This window comes from Triturus cristatus, chromosome 8 (genome assembly GCF_964204655.1).
Source record: "Triturus cristatus chromosome 8, aTriCri1.1, whole genome shotgun sequence".
NCBI lineage: Eukaryota > Metazoa > Chordata > Amphibia > Caudata > Salamandridae > Triturus > Triturus cristatus.
The window spans coordinates 808,617,760-808,632,319 of record NC_140591.1 but is presented as its reverse complement, the minus strand read 5'-3'; the positions used below and the strand labels follow the sequence as shown (position 1 = coordinate 808,632,319).

Below are 14,560 nucleotides of genomic sequence, written 5' to 3'. Positions count from 1 at the left end.
CTCATACACCTCAATAATAATTGGAAATTAGGACTTGTATGTGTATTAGCAGCAACTAAAGAAGAAAGTGGGCTGTGTGTTCTAAAGTATTATGCATGTTCTTAATGTTCTAGAGTTCTAAGAATGTTCTACAGTAATTCTAAATTCTTTGTTGCTGCTGCGAGTGTCGGCAATAAAGGAGTAATGCATAATATTGGCCTCCGTGCCTTGCCATAAAATCCTTGAGTAAGAAAGGCTGAGAGCTGGCAAGAATCTCAACCCAACATGACCTGGTGTTTGGCAGAGTGGAGCTCCAGGGAGAAAAATACTTTTTCACCCTTCAAATTTGCAACAAATTCCTTGATGTTAGATAAACGAATGGCTATCAATAAGGATATTAAGTGTCTTCAAATCCAAGGTCTAAGTTTGTGAAGTAAGTTGTAGGCCAAGACGGTGGATGATACCCATTCTGAGGACTCCCTTTTCTCTAAAATGTTGCCCTTCATCAAATCATCTAACATGTCATGTAATTCCCTGTTCACATTAATTAGAACACCCTTGGACGACTCCTCCTCCTCCTCCTCCTCCATCCCCACAATATGTTCACTCCTTTTTCTACTATGTTGAGTTTCATGTCTGCGTCACGGTCAATTTGACCCTGCAAAATCCGATCAAATCAACCAAAGACTTCAGCTATTTTGTGCATAAGTTCTAAATTATCCAGGTGTAACAATTCCTCAAATTGGTCTATGAACAATGATTCAGTGACAATGGTCTAATGAGAACCAGAGGCTGCCATAAGTGAAAATGGTTTTCCAAGAACAGTGACAAAACATGTGGGTGGCCCTCTACTTCCAACTTCTTCTGACTTCTTGTTGCCGTGGAGGGCCAAAACTATCCCTGATGTTTCCTCGATGCAGGGTTTTCCCTCACTTCTGGTGCTAGCAATGTTGTTCATGGCTCCCAAACTGGATACTCATCTTGTATTTTTGAGGAACTATCTTCCCTTCTCTGCACTCTCTGGCAAAGTGGTCTACGTTACCAAAATTCTTAAAATCTTTCCCACCAGTAGGACAAAATTTAACAGTTGAACCATGACAGACTCCAACACCTATACCACAAAAACTGTTTTTCTCTTTTGCTGGGAAGGCATCTTCCTTATTACCTTGACTGCCTTCACTGCATAAATCCCAACTCTTGAAATCCAATTTCTTTTCGCTGACAGTTTTCATAGTCCCCGATTATTCCATTCCCCCAGTAGTTGTAGGAAGGTGGCTCTCTATATAGTGTACTAAAAAGAAGTACACTATGGGGAGAGTCCAGTGGGAGCCGAATTGGTTTACAGAGACTAAAATACATAATACTAAAGCTCTCTTTTCTCTTTTGTGGCAGTGTGGGTATATATTTCAATCTCAAGAACTTCCTTTCAAAGTAAGTACAGTTTTAGATCAAAATATACACAGGTACGTAAAGCATTTAACCCCTTCAGTGCCCGCCCCTTTCCCCGCCCAGTGCCGGCCGTTGCATTAGCGGGCGGGGTCTATGACGAGCTGGACTCGTCATGGGCACAGCGCCACCGCGGCCCATGACGAGTCCAGCTCGTCATGGGCACTGAAGGGGTTAAACATCTGCGCTTTTATGCGCAATGCAATTCTACAGGAGGAAAAGTCAAACATGCATGTAAGGTAGGTACAGTCCAATGCAGGGATTCACCTTCTGAAATGTGAATAGTAGTGGGCCAAGGTCCAAAGTACTAAAAGCAGTTCTTCGCGAACTGCCTGGGTACTACCAAGAGCAGGGTACTGGTGAGGCTGGTAGCTTGCACGCTATGGAGAAGGGTGGCCACCTGAAAAGAGGCTGCACAGGGGGCAAGTACAAGGGCTCCTAAACAGGGGCTCAGATCACGGGCACACAGCCGGTTCGTCGTGACCCGGGCGAGGAGGCTCGGGAGCAAAGTGGTTTGGTCAGCTGGGCTGGTGCGCAAAGATGCGCCTCGCAGTCTGGGACAAACAGCTGGAAGAGGAGTAATCAAGACAGCTAGGCCACTCTCAAAGTGGGTCTCAGTGATGCAGATGTTTTTCGATGGCTGCTTGGTCTTGATGCAGTGGGAGTCCGGACTGGAAACTTCCAGTTGAGGTTTGGTGCAGGGCATCAGGTACCCTGGAGGGGTTGGTGCTACATAACTACAGTTGGTCCTGGTGTCTTCACACTTGGTGGGGAGATAGATCTGACCTTCTAGAGCACGAGTACCTTCTCCTGGTCATCTGCGGCGCCGGTCAGGCAAGGGAGCTGCAAGACAGTGGACCAAACTCTGCTTGTTGGTGCCTGTGGACAGCAAGGGAGTAGCTCCCCCTACTCCAAGGGAGACTCTCTGTGTTTGTTGAAGTGCTGGCAGGCTACTGAAGACTTTGGAAGTTCTCCAGCTTGCAGGATGAGTCACTCTGTTGTGATGTTGAGAGTGTGGGGAGGACAGTAGGGTTTCTTACCAAAGTCCTGCTGCAGTTCTCACCAGGCAGTGACTTCTTCGACCTTCTGATGTTGATCCGCCGAACTGGAGTTCTTGGTTCAGGGGTGCCACCTAAAAACTCAATTAAGCGGGGTTATGGGGAGTGACAGGTAGTAGCCAATGGGCTACCCACCTTTAGGGTGTCTACACCCTCTATATGACCACGTCCTGTGGGAAGTAGGCATAAGCCTGACCATAGAAGCCCAATTTCTGCCAAAACGACATGGAGGAATCCGAATAGTGAGGTCCACATCAGTTGGCCCGCCCTAGGGGTGGTGCCGGTTGAATGTGGTGACACCTCCTAATCCAACTAATTTTCCCACCTGTCTTGCTGGCAAAAAATGGAATCAGGACAGGGGGGTGGGCACCTCCACTATCTGGAGAGGCCTGGAGTTGCATAACAAAGTCGGCAGAGCCTTTGAAGCTTTACACCCTGGAATGTCCATCCTGCTTGGAAAAGGTGTGAACACCTCCACCCAGAGCACGCTTTGTTCCTGTTTTCTGAGAGCGAAGGCTCTCACCTCAGGAGGTCAGAAACCTGTCTATTATGGTGGCTGGAAGGTTGAGACCAGTCAGTCAACACACTAGAAGTCAGTAAGATTTCAGGGGGCACCTCTAAGGTGCCCTCTGTATGCATTTATGAATCAGTGTGGGTTTATAAGATGAGGTGTTTGTTACCAAACACCATGGGGTGCAGTAAAGCCATCATGTAGCTAGGCAACTCGTAATCACGAGTGTCCAGCCCATGTACTCGTTATAGCTTCCCTGTGCACTGGTAATATCTAAGGGTGAACTTAGATATCACCGGGACATATCCACTCTCTCAGATATTCCCACACATGGGCATAGTGCACCCTGCCTTGGGTTTATAAGGCCTGCCATTAGTGTGTCCAATGCCACATGCAATGCTGGTAGGCATGGCACACAAGGATATGTCAAAAATCAGACAGGAGGGAGAAAGAAGAGGCTTAGATCCACTCAGCTTCCTTGTCTCAATATTCGCAAAAATCAATTGGAGAGTGGATCACTAGTCCTGAAAGAATCAGGGTATGCAAGGTCAGTACTTGGTACTGTTTAAGAAACCCTCATTCACGTTTAGCAAAGATCGAATAAGGCGGTATATCTTGATTCTCCGCTCAATTGTTATAAACATGACAGCATCATCATTGGGTTAATCCAATGCTTCCTCCACCCGCAGGTTGTACCACTGGTAGTCTCAGTAGTGATCGTGAATAAAAAAGTGAGGTGACGTGTGGTGAAAGAGTACTTGATAAAAATCTCGTAAAACCAGCGAATGTCTTTAATAGAGCTGGGTTCGAGATTGTTTTTCTCAAAAAATTATATTGTAAGTGTGCACGTTTAAGACTTGTTATGGTCTAGTGCACTATAAAAAAGTGTCCATAAAAAAGGTTGATATGTTTCAGCCCTTTTAGCCCCGAAGGGTCAAGCGGGCTTTCTTCAGGACCTAGCGTAGTGAAGAGTACCCTTAATTTCAAGGGATCTCTGGTGAAAGAAATCCGGATGGGATGATTATTTTTCCCATGTATGTGGGTTCAACTTGAACCTATATTAGTCAATCAAATAGAATTTGTTGGGGGAGGGAAAATGACAGAAGACAAACCATGTTAGATATATGTATCTGTTATGTATAAACAGATTGTAATCATTGCATCAAACATTATAACAGCGGAGGAGCCAAGATGGCGGACGGACAGGACGTCTGAGCTCCCGGCTCCGCAGCCCGTCTGCTGTTTACATGACATCCTGATCTTTAATCCTGCCTACAGCGCGAGCAAATGTAACCACGAATGCGCTGACACTTTCCGCATTCCTCCGATGTCCCCGCCGGCTTTTTTGGTCGAGGATTCATACAGTTTGCCGACTTTGGACTTTGCCCATGCACTCTGGCCCGACCACCGCCACCGGACATCGCTTATCACGTACGGTGAGACGACCTGGGGCCGGACCGGCGCCTGGGGAAATGTGACCGGCTGTGGAGTGGGCGGCTTGGCGGAGTCTTCTTCGCGACGGAGAGAATTCCTGTATGATTGGGTCCGGGCTGGCGAACCTTCCTTTGTCATGCTACCAGCGGTCAGAGCGGTATCCGTTTTAGAGCGCCCACCACCCGCATTGCTATACAGCCGAGGGCTCTCACATCGTGTGAGCCCCGTATAGCGAGCAGTATCTCTTCTTGCCTTAAATGCTATTCCTCCGTCCAATGGAGTCACCCTCACCTCTCCGATGTGGGCTGACTGCAAAAATGGTGGCGGTGCCGGTCTACCTCGCCGGAAAGACGGAAGCCTCCATATCCCGGACGCAGGCTGCCCTGCCTGCTGTCGAGCTGGAGGGTGTCCCGGCGGCGCCTTTGCATACTGCCGACATGCTGAAGCGGGGAGCAGACCTGACCTATGGTGCTATCCTTCTAGCCCTGGAAGACTTGAGGGCGACACTGTGGGAAAACACTCGAGAACTGGAGCGGAAGATCGATGTCGCTATGCCATCCAGGGAACTACTGCGGTTGTCTTACCCCCCAATGCCTCTCATTCCCTTCGAGGCGGATACAATGTGGCGACAGGGGGATACTGTGGAACGTCCTTTCCCTGGCTACAGTGTCGAGTGTTCTTTTAATGACAAAGTTGCAGATACAAAGCTCCCTTCCACTTTACAAGCTGAGACTCTGCCTCTGCAAGTGTTGCCACGGCTTCCTCAACATCGCCGGAGTGTGTGCCGTTCTGTGGGGAAAACTGTGTTGGTCACTATCGATGTGGTGATGGTCTATGATTGGGAACTCTCGCTTCCTCTTCCTCTGCGTCTTCTGTGCCGGGAGCGGCCATCTTGCTCCTTTGTTCTGCCTGAGGTACACTCCCAGCGGTGGCCATGCTTGGTGGGGTTTCAGCGTTCTGGCCAGGGCTGATGTTGCCTCCCTTGATGATCCTGCCTGACCGCCTGGCATGACCCGGACTAGAATATTTGTCTATGTATCTGATGTGCCGCATGCGTGTAATTTGCTATTGTTGATTGCGGGGGTGGATCTGTGGGGCCGCTTAGGATCGGGCCGGGGCTGGGCGATTTCCTTTAGTTTGCTGTACGTATTGGCGGGCGGGGACTAGGATGGGACTGCTAATTATCTGATTTATTCGCACATTTGGAATGGAGTCTCCCCACCTGATGCTTTGCTTGCTACTTCAGTTGTGCTGATGATATTCAGAGTGGGGGATGCTTATGGGGCTGGTGGTGACCGGGAGTATGTAAAATTTCCTCCTCCTGTCTTCTCTGGGAGTCGGAGACTGGGATGTTCTTTCCCACTCTCCGGACTCTCTTTCCCCCTTGGGGTTCTTTGGGGCGACAGGCATGCCTATTGGGGGGGGGTGGGCCGTGGCCTTCCGCTGGTATGCAGGGTGGGGGGATGGGATGTGTTCTATGTCTTTTCTTGTCTCTATGGCCCTCTTTCTCATTCTTTCTCTCTTCTTCTTCGGTTTCTTTCTCTTCTATGTTTGTTTCTTCGGGGTCGGGGTTCAGTGTTAGTAGGGAGTTTATTGTGCTCTATCATTCTGTGGTATAGCGTTTGCTCTTAGTTCCTGGATGGTGGCCACCTGTTTCCTTACAAATGCCTTCCTATATAACGCCTCCTTCTGGGTGCTCCGTGAACGGTGATGTCTCTCCTGGTCAGTGATCAGCTTCGACTCTTTTCGTAGTTCACTACATTGTACTCGACAAAATCATAAAATTAAACCTTTTCTTATCCTGACATTATTGTTCTATGTTCTACACGGTACTTTTCACTCAGAGATTGCTTTAACGGCGCTCTGCCCAATTGGTTTTTTATTTTTTTTATTTTTCTTTTATCCTTTTCTGATATGTCATAGCGGCCGGCCCCGAGGGGTTGTAGGCAGACGCTGTGTATTGTGCATTTACCAAAATAAAGGTTTTAAAAAAATAAAAAAATAAAAATAAATAAAACATTATAACAGCTAAAAAATGGCAATTCTTTTGGAGTGAATAGTAATTTCTAGAAAGTCACTCATTATGGCAAAATTCGTCCCTCCTTCCAGCAAGAACTCGACCAACACACAATACATTTTATCATATATTTCAAATATATCTCTCAAACCAACTCAATGGGATACAGTCAAAAAAAGACAAAAAAAGGGGGGAACCAAGACGTGCACAATGATGCGTGTGTTACCCCAAGGTATTGTTATTAGAGAACGTCAATTTCTATGGTTATTAGCATAATTCATTATACGTGCTTGCGGGTAGCCCTGAAAAAGTAGAGTGTGCAATCTGATCAATTCTTATTTATAATCATTTAAAATCAGGTGCAACATTCCGGACAAAGCGCGCTACGTTAGCGTAAAAGTGCAGTGTTAGTCCTGAAAAAATTAATTAAATAAAATAAAAGACAACAAGCGCGTTAGACACACAAATGAAAACTCATAAGTATTAGAGCAGTTAGAAGGTAAAAGTGTAACTCGTGTCTTCTAGGAGTTTCAGAATGTAAATGAAGCTTTTATTGTTGATTCTTTAGAAAGTACATAGGAAACTGCTAAAGGGCGCATTGCGTGGAAAATAAGGCATGAACAGGGAAGAGTTGAGGCATATCCAAGGAAGGATTGAAGTACGCACTAATGGTTGTTTAGAATCAAAAGTAAAAGCTTCATTTACATTCTGAAACTCCTAGAAGAGTCCTCCTTCGTGTGCCATAAGGAGCTATGTCTTCCTTATATAGCAGACCTCATTAAATTGGAGCCAATACTTCTTTGGCACAGGATATGGGCCAGTGAACAGACCCACCTAAATAGAGAGATCCTGCGTGATAGCATTAGGCTGGAGGGGGCTTTAAAGATCCCCTGGGTCATGTTCGTCAGCTGTTTCATGAATGACTTAGGACACCCAGACTATTTCACAAACCCCAGTTCTATGTTTCGGATCTCCAGAAAAGTATTGAAGAAAGAGGGCCTCGAACTGTTGGGCTCTTTAAGAGCAGCAAGTGAAGTCTCTAGACCTACTGTTATGCAACACCAGATAAGGCTCACCTGCTTGGGCATGGAACCATATCTACAATTTGTACCTAGTGGCGTTGATAGGCTGCTACTGATAAGATTTAGATTGGGCACCATTCATAGATTAGTGACCATACCTAAAATGAATGACTGGTCAAGACCCCTTCTCCCTTGCCCCTGGGATACCTACTCCGAGCAGTCTATTAGCCACCTAACTCTTTTCTGTAAGCTGTTTTCGGAGTTAAGAAAAGTTTGGCTATTGCCACTTTTAAAACAGCAAGGTCTTAGGCAATGCCGCCCAGCCCTTATTCGCCTATAACTATTAGAGAATGAGCATGTGGCTTGGAGGGATTCAAAGTTCTTGAAAAAGGTCCTTCAGCAAAGGAAAAGTATGACATTTGAGATTTCGTAGGGTATTTTTAATGAGGGGAAATCGAATATTAACTTGTACTTACTTTTTTAAAGTGTAAATTTTAATGTATTGCGAACCTGCAATTTTTGTGCTGTATAAATCTCTGAATTTTACTATTTAAATGTTATTGTTATTGTATACTTTTGTGCTTTTATGACTGTTATTATCATGGTCGAATGAAGCTTTTTTGATGATGTTGATGATCTCTATGATGCAGAACTGGCATATAGCTTGAACCTCTCTTCTAATGTCATTAATGTCTCATCAATTGTGTTGAAGTCCCCTTGTTACACTTGGAACACTGAAAATGGAATGGTTCTGAAGATTATGTGTCCCTCAGAATACAAATAATGCAGGAAAATATTTTTTGGCAATGCTTCAGTGACATTTTATTACCCTCAATAGCTTTAATATGGGTTAAAATATCTTGTTTAGGACACCCACAAGTGAAAGGAGGTGATCCTATTTTGGCTGGGGTCAAATTGCATGGTGAACAAAGACTAATGATAGCCAAATACTGAATGAGTAATCAATAAGAATAAGTCTCATACAAGTATATGAGAAAAAACTACACATACTTATGCAAGTCCAAGTGAACGTGCATAGAGAACTCAATTATGTTTTCCTCTTCTGACCACACAATTAACTCTTTTGAAATAGCCAAAAAAAGGTGAAATGATGCATGCACATCACACAAGTAATTTTTTTAAAGAGTGTGTGCATCAGAATGAAAAGAACTGGGCAGTGATATGCATGGTGTAATGTGTGTGTCACAGCTGAAGAAGGTGAATTTGACTCAGTTTTATAATGTGTGCCCATCACATAAGTAAGGTATTTTTTTATTTCATACAAGTGTGGTTATACAACTCGAATGACTAGCAACTTTCTTTTTACGGAGTCTGAGCTCTTTCTTCTCTGTACGTTGGCGTGCACTCACGCTGCTGTGAAGGGAGGCAAGAAGGAGAATGGGACTTGTCCTGTTTTCTTAAGGCAGAATTGACTTGCAAGTTGTAGCACTGACAACTGAACATTCTGCACTCTGAAATGCTTTCAAATGTGGTTTTAGGTTTGAATTGGGGAGGGGGGGGGTTGAATAAAGGGGGTCTGCACAGCTTTTGTGTCACTTTTTAGCCAAGTCACGGTGGGGCAGAAATAGGGTGTCAGGTTAGAGAATGGGATGGAGGGTAGTAAAAGTCATATTGTTCTGGTCCAGCAGCACCTTACATATTTATTTAGAGGTGTTATAAAGCACTACAGGTTATCTTTCACGTATTTCAAACCATTGGCAGAGAAAACAAACAGAATAACTGCTTAATGACTAGAAGAAGTTCGGAGTACAATTTGGTAGGGTAAGTAACAGTGTTCAATACTCTTGAATCACAAACCGTGCTCTGTGCAGATTTCAGTTATATGACAGTCTGAGTTGCTTGGTTTTCAAAGGTTCTTGTAGTTTGGTTAAAACTTCAGTTTAGGGTCATGGTTGGGCTAAAGAATGTGCCCATGTGTATCCAATGATTCGCATCTGCATTTCATCCTCTTGATATGTTAACCAAATGGGCAGACACTGAGTACAGATCTCTGGTCGGAACCTATTGAGGTATCAGTTTTTGCAGGGACTTTGCCCAAGTGTGGCTTATGCACAAGGCTTTAAATATAATATCGGCATCTACTCCAAAACAAATTATTGCTTTCAGGGCCGACTGCTTCTGAAATCCTTGGCATTGAAAATTTTAGACCAACCAAGTATTCCCGGGAACAAAATTACATAATAATGGTCACCTTTGATTCACCAAAAATTCGTTTCAGATGTTGGGAGACAAATTGTTCCAACCCCAAAGGTACAATCAAATGACAAGAAAAAATGTCTTCAAGCCTAAATCATGTATTAAATATTGGTCAGTGGATATAAATGAAGATGCAGTGCTAGTGAAGAGTGATTATGGTAGGGCAGAACAAAAATAAAAAGATGGGTCTGGGCTTCAAACTAAACAGAGTCCGGCAAGAAAAAGGATTTAAAGCCTACACTAAGCTTATCTTTGGAGATATCTAAGTATTTGCACATACAGAAGCAAAATCCTTGAATTTGAGATCTATTCAGCACTATCCACATACAAATCAATTCCATGAATGTTTGCGCTTTGCAGCATCTAGCAGAGGTTGGTGAAGCAACATATTAACAGTAAGAGCCTTGCCAAGGGTTTGACTCAGATCTTAGAGCCCGTGCACGAGTCAAGCTCTGAAAATATTTGCCATAAATCATAGACCAAACAACATAAAATAGGATTAAAAACTCTTTCAAATTCAAATAAGTTTATTTCTTTAGCATGTGGAAGCTTTGACATAAATACGACACATGATAGCATTGCAGAGAAGTACTGAAAGTGGATAATTTTATGTTACGGCTTTGTTTTTATCTTAGTGCACCTTTCAGCAATGTTTATATAGCATGAACTAGACCTGAAGATATTGGAGAGCTTTACATAGAAACCTGTTACATTACACAAGGTAACCATTCATTGTTTGTAGGGATGTGTAGATGAAGTGATTTGTCCAGGTTCACACAATGTTGAGCTGACGCCGAGAATCAAACCTGTTTCCCCAGGTTCGAAGTCGACAGCTCTGGCCCTAGTGCCACATGAAGGGTATGGGGAGTAAATAATGGTCCTAGACCTATTTTTTACACAATTATTTATTTTATAAACAATTGTAATTAAGTAGAGATTATGAGCATACGTAAAGTCAGCTCGAGGTTACATAGATACAGAAACAATTAAAGTATGATTTGCAACAACCTAAGAGAATTCAAAACAACAAGTATTCAAAACAACAAGTATTTATTAATCATAGATTAAAATCAACCAATTGTTCATATCTTACTAAATTGTAAAAATTGCAAGAGGAAAGAAAAAAGGGTTGCTCCAAGGGAATGTGCAAAAAGCGGTGCACTAAGAGAGAGAAAGTAAGGTAGGGAAAGGGGAGGATTCCCAATAGTAGTCAAAGAGAAATTATAATCAATCAAGACGAACTGATAATTAATATCAATCTAAATTAGCCTGGCCAGTGATGATTATTTCTACAATAACTCTGTTCAGCACAATTCATTGGATATTGAAGAAATGTATCAGCGTGAAGCATCCTCGCTCGGTGACGCGTCCAAGTGAGGCTACTTCACACTGGTTCAAGTTGCGGATTAAATCGCCCCTTACTGATTTACTCGGTCTTCACTGCCCTTCAAATTACGGATGAGGATCTCTGCCCTGTCATAGAATATGGACCTTTGAGAAGCCATACCGGGATCACACCGCAAATTCCAGGGGGTGATTATACCGGGAGCCATATACACCATGAACAGGTTGCCCACCCCTGTCCTGAAGAAGATCGACAGGCCAAGGCCCCAGTTTCCCACTGTGGCCCAAGTCGGGTCGAAACGTCGACAGCCACACCCAGCAGGCCTGGACCATAATCTCATTACTCTATAGTGCAAATGATGATACATTTCTTCAATGTCCAATGAATTATGCTGAACTGAGTTATTGTACAAATAATCATCACTGGCCAGGCTAATTTAGATTGATATTAATTATCAGTTTGTCTTGACTGATAATAATTATTGCTCTGTGACTACTATTGGGAATCCTCCCCTTTCCCTACCTTACTTTCTCTCTATTGGAGCACCTCTTTTCCCACGTTCCCTTGGAGTAACCCTTTTTTCTTTCCTCTTGCAATTTTCACAATTTTGTAAGATACAATGATTGGTTGATTTAATCTACGATTAATAAATACTTGTTGTTTTGAATTCTCTTAGGTTGTTGCACATTATACTTTAATTGTTTCCGTATCTATGTAGCCGCGAGCTGTCTTTACATATGCTCATAAACTCTACTGAATTACAAAAGTTTATAAAAGAAATAATTATGTAAAAAATATGTCTAAGACCATTGTCTCCTGTACCAATCGACACCCAGGTCCAAGGACTAATTTTGGGTTATCCCCTCATTAGAATGACCAGGTATGGGGAGGAAGGCAGGCAGAAGCCATATGAAAGCTCGGCTAGTTATGGGCTTGAGGTTCCAAAAGGCCCTCGAGCAGAGCCAGGCTTCAGGCTCGAGCTTTCAGTGGTTTGCCCACCTCTAGCGTCTGCCTGTTGTCAAGTAACTAGTTATCTAGGCTACCTTTAATCTGTCATTGTTATCACCTAGATATTTTACTCTCCTTTATCTGTTCTTTTCTTGATGTGTTTTCAAGAACTTGTTACAACAAACAAATGATGGACGGAATGCTGACAATGCAGACATTCTCCCCCAGTCAAGAGATATGGGTTAAATCCATCGTTCTTTTGCCCACTTTTCAAGAACTTGGCCAGGAACATTTGTCTTAAGTGACTTTCTGTTAAGTTGCTTCAATAAGAAAATGTCCTATCAGGCTATTTTAGGCATGTTGTAATCTTCAGTGACTAATAGCAAAGGCATTTTTTTACTGTGGGCATGAAAATCCAGGTTCTCCAGGTTTTAAGACTTTTCATTGGACCAAATCAAAATAAAATGAAACAAGATGTAATGAATTAACTATCAAACCCCGAACAATTACTTCAAATGGAAGCAGTGAAATGCTGAAGATACAAAACTCCACTGAGTATTATTTTTTCCACACACGCGAAAATAACTAAATGTTTGGTTACAGAAATGTAATTCTTGTTGGTAAAGAGCTGCCTCCACCACAAAGGACTCTCTATTTGAAGCATCAAATTGGGTTCATGCAGAAGTACAGAAAAGAAGAAAGGAGCGGGGGAGTTAGAGTGATGGGTGGGGTAGATAGCTGGGCATAACCTATAACCTGCAACCCAGGGAAGCTGAGAAAGAATTTACCTTGGCAGCTAACGACTATGATCACTGTCGTAAATGTAATAATAGCTTTGCTGGTGACAGAGTGGGACAGAAAGAAAAAAATCATTTAACAGTTAAACAACAAAACAAGTGTGTGCATCAGCAGCGGTGAACCAGCAAGCAATACGTAATATTTTTTCGAATCCTTCAAACAGAAGATGCGTGGCCACCCAACCATCACAACACCTTAACTCTTGTCCCAAAAGCCAATTGAGGAATTTGTATGTCGTAAAATAATGCTCATGGCAGCTTTACGCTGTGAGCCTTTCACCACTGCAAATGATATCCGAAGGAGACAGTGGGAATCTGAACGTTGACCCACTATGTAGTTGTTGCATTTTATTTTCATTTCGTCCAATAAAAGATGTCAAAACCTGGAACTTCCAATCAATGTATTAAAAAGGAGTAAACACTTCTTGAACTGTAACTACTACTGATAGACGTTTATTTACTATCTCTACGCCATGTTGCGTTCTCAAACACCGTTTCACCAGACAACTGTTAGCATCTGCTTTAGACTCAAACAAAGCAAATACTACAGCCGGTGAACAGTTGTACCAAACAATACCCTCTAAGAGAAGGTGCAGCCCAGGTACAAAGATGGAGTTGTTCTTGAGGTTATACAAAGGCACGTACATCGCAGTCGGCATGCTAATTTCCGACCACAAGGTCAAGCAGAGGTACAGCTGAGAACTAGGAACGGCGTGTGTGAAGGAGGGCCACACGAACCGTAAGAGGGTGATTTGCAAAAGGTTGCTAAACACCTACCCTGTGCAAGAGGCACGGTGCATACAACAGGTAGAGTTAGGGTTCGTGACAAAGTTTAGTGTTCACCCAACTCTAGTTCACAGGGGTCTTATACACTCATATAAATACTTGCGTCAGGCGCTGACCCAGCCCACTGTCAAAGACAAAGGGTCAGTCAGCATTAGCGCCACCAAAGACGTCCCGTCATAAGCTGAAGGGGCAGTGCTGGTGTCAAACAGGCGCACACAGCCCGCGCTTTACGTGCACACGTGGAGCACTATAAAGGGTTCGCTGTAACACGCAGCTGCAAGCTGGCACAAACGTTTGTCCGCATCCACTAAAGACTAGAGGAAGCACCTCGCCAATGTACTTTTGCGACGCTCACCTTCAGTGCCAGCGCCATCCTCTGAGTCCTCTGAGAAGCACTGCGAGCCGCCATCGCTGCCATTCTGAAACCGATCTGTCGACCTTTCACTTCCAATAAGGCGGAGCCAAAGATTGACCAATCACAGAAAGATCCGAGCCCTTCGTTCATACCGGCTGTGAGCAACGTCAGGAGTAGCGTAGTACACGGAGAACACGGATTGGCTGACACCGACGCTGTCAGGAACAACGTGCAAGTCAAGAGCTGATCCGGGAATTTCAGTTGGATTGGTAGTACAGAATGTGTCCTTTTTCTGTGCAGATTTATGAAGCGCGTCCGAAGGCATTGGAGCTGTTTCCATGAGCACCAGTTATGTTACACGAGGACACATTCATTTTTTGGTAGGCACGGGGAGTTTAAGTGATCTGCCCAGAATCACAGGATGTGGAGTCGACCCCAAGGCTCGAACCTTGGTTTCCCAGGTCCAAAGTCAGCAATCTAGCCGTGAGACCACATCCTTAGGCAGTTACTGGAAACGTTTCTGCAAATCGGGCACTATAAGTCTTCATCATATCCCAATGGAGGCCCCGTAGTAGCGCATTGCTGTACCGTGAGGAGAGCGTGCTTTTAGAGCCTTATATATGTTGCGATATATGTGGGAAGCGT

The 14,560-nt window shown here is 43.9% G+C and overlaps 1 protein-coding gene across 1 annotated transcript in view; it reads right to left on the bottom strand.

Annotated features, from left to right (window-relative positions):
* PCCA (propionyl-CoA carboxylase subunit alpha) overlaps positions 1 to 14,065 on the bottom strand; it is a 2,516,110-nt gene extending 2,502,045 nt beyond the window's left edge. The window contains exon 1 of the mRNA XM_085622263.1: positions 13,916 to 14,065. Coding sequence (XP_085478389.1) covers positions 13,916 to 14,065 — 150 coding nt within the window. The remainder of the gene's footprint in view (positions 1 to 13,915) is intronic.
* Between the last annotated feature and the right edge of the window lie 495 nt (positions 14,066 to 14,560).